Below are 12,612 nucleotides of genomic sequence, written 5' to 3'. Positions count from 1 at the left end.
GTCAGATACACACAGCACGAGAACTACCTCCAGACACCCACACCCTCTCGCACACCCACACACGCCCAGGGCCCCGCACCTGCCTCCTCAGCTCCTTCCTGTCCCGTCCACACCTCCTCTCATTCTCAAAGCTGCTGGACCTTCTCCAGCCGTGTGTCGGCTGCTCACTTCTCCCACCGGCTCTCGCGTGCCCCTCGCCAGTGGTCAATCAGGGTCACTCTCGCTCTCTCAGGAAGAGAGCTCAGTGGTGGCCCACCCGTAACCCCAGCCCCACCCAAGGTCCAGATCAATAAAACCACCCCTACACCGGACATAAAAGAAACCCCAACTCTTTCCCTAAACCCCACAGTAAAAACCCAGCACAAACAAGTATTTGGGTTTTTTCCTTTGCAGAATTTTTTTTAGTAGACATAGTCTTTGTTTTCTTTCTCATTTTACAGCAAACATTGCAAATATAGAAATATTTTTCTGTACAATAGAACGACGACAGTGTACAGTGGGGACTGGGTTGGAGCACACACACCCAGCCCGTGCCCCTTCCAGCCACCCCTGAACCGTCCACAGGCACAGCCCTCCCCTCCCGCAGGGCTCCAGGAGGCCACCTGGCCGCCTGCATTTGCTCTGCCTTCCTTGGTGGCCTCCGGAGGTGGCAACGAAGAGACAGACTGAACAGAGTCCACAGCAAACCACGGACGGAGGAGATCACGTGAGAAGTCGGGAGGCCGTGCCGGCCATGCCCCCATGTCTCGTGTTTTATGTCTTGTTAAGATAACTTTACTTTTATTATTTTTTTTAAAAAAAGGAAGAAAATAGAGAAAGAGAGAGAAAAAGAAAGAAGGCAGAGAAGAATCAAGAGGAAAGACAATGAAAAAAAATTCCCCATACCCACCCCCCATCCCTAAGACACAGTTTTCCGAAGTCCCTTGTGTGTGTGTGTGTGTGTGTGTGTGTGTGTGTGTGTACAGGTCGCTTACTCCAGGAGACCGGCTTGGGGCAGGAACACGCGCCCGGCCGCAGTTCAATTCTGTGGGCACCATCAGCACCCGGTCTCCACCTTCTCTGCAGGGCCCGGGCTTCAGTGGCTACTGTCACACGGGTGTGCGTGTGCGTGTGTGTGCGTGTGTGTGTTGGGTTCGTGTGAGAGTCTCTGGGTTACAAATAGCTGCAGAGTCTTGTGTCCTTTTTGGTCCAGTGGGCATCACGAGTTTCGGGCGGGGCGGGGCTGGGCGCAGCAGTGGGCGCATGGCAGGCTCAGGACTTGTGCTGGGCCGACACGCCCTTCCAGTAGTCCAGGATGTCGTGCAGATCCTCGTCTTTGGCGAACTGGACCTTTTTGCGCAGGGCGTGGCCGGCCGCCATGAACTCCTCGTCGTCCTTGTGGCGCCGGCGGCTCAGTCTGAAGCGCTCCCAGATGCTCTGGGAGGCCCGGCAGGTGTACTCGGGGCTGGAGGAGTAGCTCAGGTTGTGGTACTGCGGGGACAGCTGCGAGTAGGCCAGGTCTCGGGGTCGCGGCCGGGTCAGTGGCTCCAGGATGGACGTCTTGCGGCTGCCCAGGCTGTCATGGGGTGGGGGCGCGGGGGGTGTGGGCGGCTCGGCGGGGTGGGAGCCGGGGTACGAGTGCCGGTGCTCGCCGTACTGGCGGCCCTTCTCGGCCTCGGCCCGCAGCACTGCGGCCGCGGGCGTCACAGTGAGGATGGCGTCAGCCGAGGGTGAGCTCTTCTCGATGTACTTGGCTTCGGTGGCCGCTGCCTTGTGTGTGCCGGTGGCCTCGGCGCGGAAGGCCCGCGGGCTGCGCACGGAGCTGCCGGACGGGGTGCTGGCGCGCGGCGGCCCGGCGGCCGCCTCCACGCTGTGGTGCCGCTGCAGGCCGTGGCTGAAGGTGTCCTTGTACACTGGTGACAGGAAGCCATGCTTGCCGGCCAGCGGCTCGGACAGCAGCACAAGCTGTGGCTCGGCCGTGGACACGGCTCCGGACTTGCCACCCTGGAAGGAGGTGGACTCGGACTTGAGCGCGTCGATGCAGTTGTTGATGATCTGGTTGACCTTGTCCACCTCCTTGGCGATGGTGGAGATCTCGGCCACCGAGCTCTGGCTGTCGGGGCCCGGCCGGCCCAGCTCGCAGTCCCTGTGCTCCGCCGGCTCCCCAGTGCGCACCTCCATGTAGTTGCCCTTGCCGGCCTTGGGCGTCTCGCTGCTCTCCACCAGCTTGTACTGCTCCACCTCGCTGGCGGCCGCCGGCAGGTAGGGGATGCGGGTCACGGCCTCGGGGCCCAGCAGCGGGCCCTGGGACAGCGGGGCCAGGCCAGGCACTTCCATCTCGGGCCCATACTTGAGTTCGATGATGGTCTTCTTGAGGCTGCCGGCTGCGGCGGCCGAGGCCGCCTTCTTGTGCTTCTCCTCCTGGCGCCTCCGCTTGCGCAGGCAGTAGTAGACGGCGCCGAGCACCAGCACCATGCCGAAGAGACAGCCGAGGATGGTCATGATGTAGTGGGTGGCCGTGGAGGGGCTGGGCACGGGGCCCGGTGGGCTGGGTGGCTTGGGCAGGCAGATGGTGAGGCAGGTGTGGTTGTGGTGCAGCCCCGAGCTAGTGGAGACCACGCAGTAGGTGTAGTTGGTGAGCGTGTAGAGGTTGGTCAGGCGGATCTCCTCCTGGGCCTTGGTCAGCCTGGAGACGGTGGACGACTTACTGTTGTTGAAATGCTCCAGCGTGTACATGCGGTTGAATGGGCTAGGTAGCTGGACCGTGATGGTGGCCGAGTTCTGCGTCAGATGCTTGACCTTAATGAGCGGCCGGGCCTCGGCCTGGGTGGCCAGCGTGGGCAGGGCCACCAGCGGCGTGGTGCCGTCGCCGGAGAAGCACTCGTCGTCGGCGCAGGGGGCCTCGCTGGGCTCTGGGGGCAGTGGCGGCGGCGGCGAGCGGCCCGGCGGCGAGCGGCCGGGCGGCAAACGTCCCGGCACTGGGTGGGGCTCAGCCGCGTAGGAGCCGTCGGTGCACACGGACTGCAGCTTGCTGAGGATGCTGCGCTGGCCGTGGCGGCCCTGGCCCAGGAGGAAGTAGCCCGAGTAGAGCGGCGGTGACTCACACTGCATGCGGTCGTAGGTCTGCGTGGCGTTGGTGAAGGCCGCCAGCCAGCGCAGGAAGCCCAGGAGCTCGCAGGAGCAGTAGAAGGGGTTGCTGTAGAGCTCGCACACGGAGAGCTTGGCCAGGCCGGCGAAGGTGGAGCTGTGCAGCCGCTGGATGCGGTTCATGGACAGGTCGATGTTGACGATGTTGGGGCACTCCCAGAAGGCGCTGGGCGTGACCACCTCGATGAGGTTGGCCTGCAGGTACAGGTACTCCAGCTTGCTCAGGCCGCGCAGCACGCCCTCCGTCAGGTTGCGCAGCCTGTTGTAGCCGAGCTGCAGCACCTGCAGGTTGAACTGGCCCGAGAAGGCACCGTCCTCGATGTAGCCGATCTCGTTCTTGGTGAGGTTGAGGTATGTGAGGTTGCCGAAGCGGCTCAGCGAGGCGTACTGCACGCTGCGGATGCGGTTCTCGTTGAGCCGCAGGTCCACGATGGTGTTGTTGATCTGCTGCGGGATGGCCTCGTACGGCGGCTGGTTCTGGCTGCAGATGGCCAGCCACACGAAGCCCTTGTCGCCCTCGATCAGCCAGCAGTCGCCGCGGGCCAGCCCCCCCGCGTGCAGCAGGGTGGCGGCTGCCACGCACATCCACAGCGTGCCCCACCGGCACCCGGCCATCGGGAACGCCCTCACGGGAGACCCCGCTCAGCCTGCCCGGGGGGACTGGGTGGGGGGCTGGGCTGTAGCCCCCGAAGGGACAGAGGGGCGGGAGGGGAGGGTGCCTGTACTCTCAGGGGCGTCCTGTCCCAGACTGCATGGTCGCACGGCACAAGTGCTGGGAGGGATGTGCCTCCCTCACTGCCAGCCACCTCTCGTCGTCCACCCGCATCCCGCCATGGCTGTGGCCTCCTTCCCCATTGACCTGGGTGTCCGGACAGCTCCACCCTGCGCCTCCAGCTCAGCCGGTCCTGCTGCAAAACAAAAGAGGAGAGAGCAGGTCAGGAGGGGCTGGGCGTCCCACCAGTCGAGTGGTCAAGCGGGGACCTGCATCCAGCTCAGCTGAGCCACATTCCGGGAGGCCTGCGATGATGCAGGGTAAGGCAGGGTGACAGGAAGTGCTCACTACGTACTCACCAGGATCGTCTGTGTGTCCTGGGGGTGGGAGGGAAGGGTGAGCCCTGGCTCCAGCCCTGCCTCAGTTTCCTCCTCTGCAAAGTGGAAATGACACCACCTGCTTGGCCACGTGGTGACCACAGAGAATCAAGAACCATGTGCCTGGCCCGGTGCCATTTCATCAGAGTCCCCATTTGTCAGATGAGGAAACTGAGGCCCAGAAATGTGACCTAAAGTCTCACGGCTGACGAGTGTCAGGGCTGCTCTGGCTGGCTCTAGCCCGGGACACTCATGTGACAGATGCTCTGCTTTACCGCCTGAAGACTAGGTGATGCCTGCTGCTCCCAGCAGGGCCCGGCCAGGCACTCGCAGCCACCTGCAGGGGGTGCTCTGAGCCCCTGGCTGAAGGGTCCTCCCCTGGCCAGCAGAGAATCTTCCAGAGTTCCTGGGCTCCCCTCCAGGGAGGCACTGTCCAGGCACCCAGGACAGCAACGTTCTGGGTCTGAGCTCTCCTGTGGTCTGGCCCAGGAGCATCATGCCCCTCTGGTCCTCAGTTTCCCCCAGGAGCCAGCTGGATGGTCTCTGCAGCTTTCCACCTGGCTCGGGGGACCTGGGGCTGTCACCATCCCACGTTGGTGGATCCTGGCAGCAAGGCCTGGAAGGAGGGAGTGGCTTTCAGGCTCCCCATGGCCTCCTCAGGCCCAGGTGAGGACCCGACCACTCCGGGCCCTCAGACGTGATGTGCCGGCGCCAGAGCATCTTGCTCTGTGCCCCTCTGTCCCCACCAGACCCTGAGCTTCTCTGGGACAGGCCTGTCCCTCCCGTCTCCAACCCCCAGTGCTGGCACGGATGCCCAGGACGTGACTGTTGGACCACGGGGAGAGCACTCCAGGCAGGGGCCGGGGTGCGTGTGGGGAGACGTGGCTGGATGCTGCATGGGGTTTCCACTCCCTCGCAGACCTCCGCCCCGCCCGACAGGAGGACCGCCGGCCCGCGGGCCTCACCCCTCTGCCCCTCGTATTTCTCCCGCAGGACAGACGAATGGGCGTGCGTTTTCTTGTTAAGATGTGGATTTACAGCAGCCTCTGTAACCGCTCTGTGGCCTGGCGGGCGGCCAGCTGAGTGTATTTCACTGATATTGACGTTTGCAACCAGTCTGCACTGAGGCGGTTAAATTAGGAGAAAACATAATGATGTGAAATAGATTTCTTTCTCCTTTTGGAAACTTCATAAAGAATAGTTTTGATCTGGCTCCTGGGGAAGTCTATTTCTGATTTAAAGAGGGGGAGAGATCAGAAGGGGTAGGGGTGGGGGCTTGGGTGACATCCTGGTGGGCCATGGGGAACCCAGCCAGGGCTTAGCCTGGAGTTGCTTTGCGACTTTGTGCAGAGCACTGGGCCTCTCTGGGTGGGATCGGAAATGGCTCTGGGTGCAGGTGGGCTATGCCTGAGTCTCCCTCCCCGAAGGAGGGAGCCTGCTAGAGAGAAGCTGGGATCCTTGCGTGGACTGGCTGGTGATATAAAACCTACAATCCCAGGGGGAGCTCGTCTCCAACATCACCATCATCTCCACCACCTCACAGCACCTGTGGGGACCTCCCTCCCTCCCCACCATGCGCCTGCCCCATCTGCCCAGATGCCCAGACGACCTGTGCCGATGCTGTGATTTATGTCGCCTGGGGCTCCTGAGAGGCTGAGAGCCCCTGGCTGGGCAGGCTCACGGGCAGCCGACAGGCCCCGCTCCCTGACGTGCAAGAGCATCCTAGACAGAGGCTGGCAGTGGGAGGTGGGAGCAGGGGTGGTGACCAGCCTGGGGCTGATGGAGTCTGGCTCCAGCCTCGGGACGGGGGTGTGCGGAGCAGCAGGCCCTCGAGCCAGTGTGGCGCCTCGGCAATGCTGATCGTAATCACCTTTAATCTCTTGCTCAAAATAACCCAAAGTCAAGTTAAGGAGGATTACAGGCCCTAAAGAGCCCTCATCACAGGCGGCGCTGGAGGAGGAGGGCCGGGCCCAGGGCAGCCCAGCCTCTCCCTGCCTCTCCCAGGGCCCCTCAGCACCACGGGGGCTCTGGGGGCTGGAGAGCTGCATGCATACACATGTGCTTACACACGTGTGCTGGGCTCTGTGCCTGTGTGTACACACAGGTCTGCATGCATGAGGGCACAGGCCGGGTTTGTAAGGGGTGAATATATTTCGACACACATTTACTGGGACGTGCATCAGGACCATCTGATGAGCGTGTGCGTGTGCATGTGTGCCCGTGAAAGTGGCCCCATCCAAGCGTGCATGGGGGTGCCGGTCCCTCTGAGATCCAGCCGGGCCCTGCCCCAGCCTTTTCTGCTCCCTGCTCTTCCCACTGCCACCATGGGCACCCCTACCCCCAATGTGACAGTCTAGGAATCTGTGCTTCTGACTCGGCACCTTGTGAGTGGCAAGCGGGTCCGGGGACCAGTTTCGCCTCCCCCGTGCACCCCCCACACTCTGGAGCCTCCTCCATCACGCTGGCCTGCGTGATGAGGGAGGCAGGGCTGGGTCTTGGCCCTGAGGACTGGGCGTGTCCCCACCCTGGGCTCCCTCTGGGCAGACCTGGTGCCCCGTTCTCACCTTTGTGCTTCACACCTGCCCTCAGAGCCTGGGCTGAGTGGGAGCCAGGCTGCTGGGGACGAGAAGTCCTCCCCATCCAGCCTGGCCTCAGGTGGAGGGATCAGCTAGGAGAGTGGGTGTGACCCTGGTGGCTGTCCCCCAGGCCCAGGAAGAGTTGCCTCTGCCCCTTCGATAGCCCCCATGACCTCAGCCTTGGAGGGACCCCAGAGTTCCACACCTCACTTTACAGAGGGGAAACTGAGGCCCGGAGAAGAGAAGGCCTTGTCCAAGGTCACACAGGGAGTGAGCCTGTCCTCCTGTCGGGGGTGGGGGCTGGGCAGCAGGTCCAGTGGGCACCTCGTCACTCCAGGAGGCCCCTCAGTTGCAGAGGCTGAGCTCCTCAAGGCCCCCTCAGAGCCACTGCATGTTGCGTCAGAGTCACCGGGTGGGGGACAGGTCGCCGCCCCGGGGGTCTGGGAGCCCTGTGACGCCCGACAGAGGCAGGGCCTCGGGAAATAGCTGTCCAGGGAACTGGCTAAACCACCTAGAAAGGTTCTGAACAGATCACGACCGTCCCCAAGTCAGCCTTTTCCTCTCAGGGCTCATGTATTCACTCACTCACTCCACCACGAGCCCCCCACCCTCGCTCCCTCCTTTGTTCACACACACACACACACACAGACCTGGTCCCTTGTGAGCAGTAAGTCACTCTAAACAACTGTTCCCAGGACACCTACAGAGTGTATGCGTGGGGCCGGCGGGGTGCAGACCTGCATCACACCAGTTCCCCCACCCCAAACTCAGATCCTGCCACAGGTAGAGGCCGCAGGGCCCTGGGAGGCATGGGCAGTCATGGTCCCCTCATCCTGCCTGCACCTGCCCCCACTGGTCCCTCGGCCCCCATGCTTCAGAGACACTCAGAGGCAGTGGCCACCTTCAAATGTACCCCCTGTGTCCCCTCTGCAGCCCTCAGACCCCTCCCCGCTCCTGCATCATTAGCCCGGGCCTGCCTCCCCCCACACGGCACCCGTGGAACTTTCTGCGATGGTGCAGATCGTCTATACTTGCGCAGTCCAACAGGGCAGCCACTGGTCACGTGTGGCTACTAAGCGCTAGAAATGTGGCTAGTGGCTGTTGTACTGGACAGCACAGTTCTAGAACCTTCCATAAAAAAACCAACTTGAACTGAATACCCTCGAGCCACTGCCCCGTCTCCCCTCCCCTTCGTGGCAGATTTTCCTGAAAAGGTTGCCAGCGGTTTCTATCTCCACCACCTCACTTTATCTTCTCTTCTCAGCCCCTCCAGTGCAGCGTCCATCCCCCACGCCCTCTAAGCCATCAAGGTCACCAGTGACCTCTGTCTTGCCAGCTCCAAAGGGCACACTCCTATTTTTATCTCTCTCCGCCTCTCGGCAGCATTTGGCCCACGTAACCGCTGCTCCTCCCTGAAGTGCTTTCTGCTCCGGGTCTCTGAGCCGCCACCCTCTCCCATCCCGGTCTCCTCCACTGGCTGCTGTCCCCTCTGCTGGACCCTCTTCCTCACCCTGACCTCTAACCGTCCGCCTGGCCAGGCTCCGTCCTTGGGCCTCACTGCTTCTCCTCACCTCCCCAAGGTGGTCCCACCCCTCCCGTGGCATCAATGCTCTCTCCATGCACTGGGCTCCCAGTCCATCTTGCCAACCTTGACAGCCCCCAGATCCTAGACTCAGAGACGTCGCTGCTCCCCTCTCAAAGTCCATACTCCCCAAGGGGAGCTCTTCATGCCTCACCCCCCACCATGTCCTTCAAACCAAAAATCGACGTGTCATCCTCAATTCCTCTCTCTCCTCACCCCCAAAACCAGGTCCAGAAGCAACGGGGTCGACTCCACCTCCAAATATATCCGGAATCAACCACCTCCCGCCACTCCCACCATGCCGCCCTGGTCCGAACCACCACCATCTCCTCTGGTGGCTCCACCTCATCTCCTGGTCCCCCATAATCCATTCTCTGTCCCGCAGCCAGAGGGGCCTGGAGCGCCATCATGGGATCCTGCCACCTTGCCAACAGCCCTTGAGGACATCCATCCTCCCACATGAAGGTCCACACCGGGTCCCACAGCCCCACATGGTCAGGCCTCCATCTCCCCGCTCACCTTCCCGCACACACCACTCTCCTCCTCCTGCTGCAGGGCCCTGCTCCCTCTTCTGGAAAGCTCTTCCTTCTCACGCCCCCTCCTCTCATTCAAGTCCTAGAGTCACAGCCTCCCCCACAGCCATCCCTGCTCCAGCTCTGAAGCAGCACCCTCGGCCCATCACCCCATCTGACGTGTCTGCCTCATACTATCTCCCTGAGGTGTTTCTCGCTTAGTTACTTTTTTGTGTGTGTGTGTGAGGAAGATCAGCCCTGTGCTAACATCTGCCAATCCTCCTCTTTTTGCTGAGGAAGATTGGCCCTGGGCCAACATCCGTGCCCATCTTCCTCCACTTTATATGGGACGCCGCCACAGCATGGCTTGACAAGCGGTGCGTCGGTGCGCGCCTGGGATCCGAACAGGCGAACCCCGGGCTGCCGCAGCGGAGCGCGCGCACTTAACCCCTCGCGCCACCAGGCCGGCCCCAGTTACTTCTTTATTCACTCTTGGAATGAAGATCCTCCCCCTGCTGGGGTGTACACTCCAGAGCAGGGGCCTTGTGTCCCGCTCACTGGCACCCAGCACACGGGAGCAGTTCAGGGAGGGCGGGACCCTGGCTCAGAGTCACACCATGCTGGGTGCCGGCTGGGACGCGTCCGCTCTCAGTGTTCTCAGCTGTAAAGTGGGAGTAAAAACGCCTCCTCCCCGAGGGCTGGGGGTTTGTCACAAACATTAGCTTCTTTCCACGTGTTGTCAAGGCGGTGGGAACTGTCACTGCTCTCTGAGGGGACACAAAATGCCCACGTGGCCACTGGCACAGCTCAGGTTGGGCACACCCTGCCTGAGCCTCCTCAGGTCTGTAAATCCTAACACATCGACGGGACTGGAAACACACATCTGTTCACGTCCTCACTCTGCACAATACCCCACGCACCTCCTCACCCAGACGATGGAGAGCCCGGGGAGCTGGGCCGGGAAAGGCCACGCCGTCCAGGGCTTGCTGGACACCAGGCTGGTGCCAACATCTCTGCCCGCGCCCTCTCACCAATTCCTCACGACAGCCCCGAGGGACACATGACGATGACCCCAATTCTTAGAGGGAGAAACCAAGGCCCAGGGCCCAGCCTGGCCACATCACAGGGGTACCTGGACTTGATTTCTGGCTCTGACAGGAACCAGCTGTGTGGCCTCGGTTTGCTCGTCTTTAAAATGGGGTCATTTCCCCAACAGGCAGGTTGAATTTGGGGCCAGTCCCTGCTCAGCTCCCTTCTGCCTTTAGTCAGCGGGCGTGGGCCGTGGGGACAGCTCGGGGGCCCCCCTGGCTGCAGCTGGTGGGGCCGAGGGTGCCCAGCATAGACTGAGCCCCCAGACCCAGGTGGTGCCCCAAGTGGTTGGGGTTCGTTTGCACATACCCGAGGCCAGCCTTTGTGTGTGCGTGTCCATCCATGTGTCTGTGTGCACACACGTGTTTGCCCTGCATGTGTCTACACGTGCATATGCACATGTGTCTGTGTGGGTCTGACAGTGCCTTTGTGTCTATGGGTCACTTGAAGGAGGGCACCGGGACCTGGGAGGGAAGAAGAGAGATGGGAGGGCCCCAGGAAAGGGGGCTATGTTCCTGGCCCTCAGGACCATGACAGTGTGACAAACAAGACACTCTCAGAGCCATCCCGTCACTAAGTCTCACCACAGTTCTACAAGTTGAGAGGGACATGGGACATGGACAGCCACCATGCCCTCTGTGGCCCAGGGAGAAGCCAGAGGCCCCACGAGCGAAGGGACATGCCCAGTGGTCATGGAGCTGCTGCTTGGTGCCGGGGGAGGGGGTGGGCACGTGGACACCCTGGCTGCCTTGGGGCGTCAGGCCCTGCCCAGCCCTACAGGGAGGGGTGGGCGATCACTGGGCCTCCATTTGATGGGTCCTAGCAGATGAACAGGAGTTTGTTAGGCAAAGAAGAGAGGTGATGGGTATCCCAGGCAGAGAGGGTGTGTGCAGAAGTGTGGAGGTAGAAGGCACACGCATTCAGAGAAGGGCGCCGCTCCAGGGCGTGTGGGGTGTCCAGGAAGCAGGCAGTGATGGGCAATGCCGTGGCGGGAGGTGGGGCACAGGGCCCTGCGTGCCGGGAGAGAAGCCTGGTCTTTGATCCACCCTTTTCCTCGCCCTTACCTTCCAGGCACTGTGGGAACCCTCCCCCATGGGGGATCCTCTCCTTCCTCTTAACACTGGGGTGTGGAGAGAACCAGCCACAGCGGAGAGGGCGAGGGGCCAGGGATGTGAGCCCGAGCCCGAGGGCTTCCCCAACCCGCCTCCAGGCCTCAGTTTCCCCACCTGTAGCATCAAAGAGCTGAGCCAGATGCCTCCAAGGGCCCTTTCGATTGTGAGATGTCCAGAGCCTAGTGTCTCCCTGGCCGGAGCCCCCCGTGACGTCTCCTGACCACACACACACACTCACACGCGTTCCCCACTGCAGAGAGCACCTCCGTCGCCCAGGGACGATGCCAGCGTGAAGCTGGCACTGAGTTCGTTCTGTCACGTCAACTCTGCTGCCTGTGTCGCCGCTAATGAAATAAAGAAATATGGTGGTTCCAGGCTTTTAAACTTCTTATGACCGGATTTGCATAATCGCCGCCGCTGGGCTGGGACGGGAGCGATCCATCTACAAACACTGTTCCTCTCCTCGATCTGGAGCCCAGACCAGAGGCCAGGGCAGTCTGGGGCCGGGCCAGGCTGGTTTGAGGATTTTGCTGATGGTGCGGACTCTCCGCCTCCAGAGGGAAACTTGGGCGGAGGGCCAGGCACACGGGGAGGTGGGGGGACAAGTGGAAAGTTATAGATCGATAACTTTTTACCATTCCAATGTTGTGCCGATAGATCATGTTTACTGCTAATCTTTGCCTGCCTCTGTGGCCTGGCTCTGCCGCAGAGCCCGCGGGGCTGCGATGGGCACGTAAGGGCTGCTATATGACCTGGACCAGCCAGGGCAGGTGTGGGGCGGACCTGCTCGCCTGAAGGGGGCACGGGACCACCTTGGGCTTCAGATTCCTAGGCGAGGACGTGAATGTCGGCTCTGCCGTGCTCTGGCTGTGTGACCTCGGGCAAGTCACTTAAGCTCTCTGAGCCCGTTTCCTCCTCTGTCAATGGCGATCATCGCTCCCTCCCAGGGTTACGGTGAGGAAGACATGACCGGATTATTCGAGGCCTCCAGCACGCTGCCTGGTACATGGCTGCTCTATAAACACTCTCGTCCTTCTCCAGTTGCTCCTTGGCCCCAGGTAGACGGAGGAGGGGACGCACAATTCCAGGCAGTGTGGGCAGACCAAGCAGGCCAGCTGGAGCCACCTTGTGAGTTTTACTTCGGTGAGCCACCACTCTGGTGCCCACATAAGGGGGGCCCAGTGAGGGCTGTCCCCGGCTCGTCGCCCACCTAGAACCTACCCTCCCCCCTTCTTCTCCCTCCCCGTTTATCCACGGAGGCTGGCGGGGCTCCCGCGGCAGGCGGTCCAGCAGTGCTGACTCAGCAGGGCTGGATCCACGGGACTTGGCCACAGGGTAGGGTCTGGCAAGCCCCGACCTCAGCTGGCCCTGGCCTTGTCCTCCGGGAGGCGTAAGGCAGTGTGACCATCGCCTGCATCGCGCCCCCCACCCCACAGGGATGCAGAGGGCACTAGGGAAGGTCGAACGATGGCCTGGGAAGGGTGGCGAGTGCCTGAAGCACCTGCCAGGTGACTTTGGGTGGCCCA

At 61.8% G+C, this 12,612-nt stretch overlaps 1 protein-coding gene across 3 annotated transcripts in view; it reads right to left on the bottom strand.

Moving 5' to 3' along the window:
* Window positions 1-372: 372 nt before the first annotated feature.
* ELFN1 (extracellular leucine rich repeat and fibronectin type III domain containing 1) overlaps window positions 373-12,612 on the bottom strand; it is a 75,082-nt gene continuing 62,842 nt past the window's right edge. For all 3 annotated transcript variants that reach the window (XM_087417462.1, XM_087417464.1, XM_087417463.1), the window contains one exon: window positions 373-4,034. In XM_087417462.1, the coding sequence (XP_087273588.1) occupies window positions 1,252-3,741 (2,490 nt within the window). In that variant the 5' untranslated portion in view covers window positions 3,742-4,034 and the 3' untranslated portion in view covers window positions 373-1,251. The remainder of the gene's footprint in view (window positions 4,035-12,612) is intronic.

The sequence above is a fragment of the Ceratotherium simum genome, chromosome 26 (genome assembly GCF_057802395.1).
Source record: "Ceratotherium simum simum isolate JZ-2026a chromosome 26, ASM5780239v1, whole genome shotgun sequence".
Classification (NCBI taxonomy): Eukaryota; Metazoa; Chordata; class Mammalia; order Perissodactyla; family Rhinocerotidae; genus Ceratotherium; species Ceratotherium simum.
This window is presented reverse-complemented; position numbering and strand designations above follow the sequence as displayed.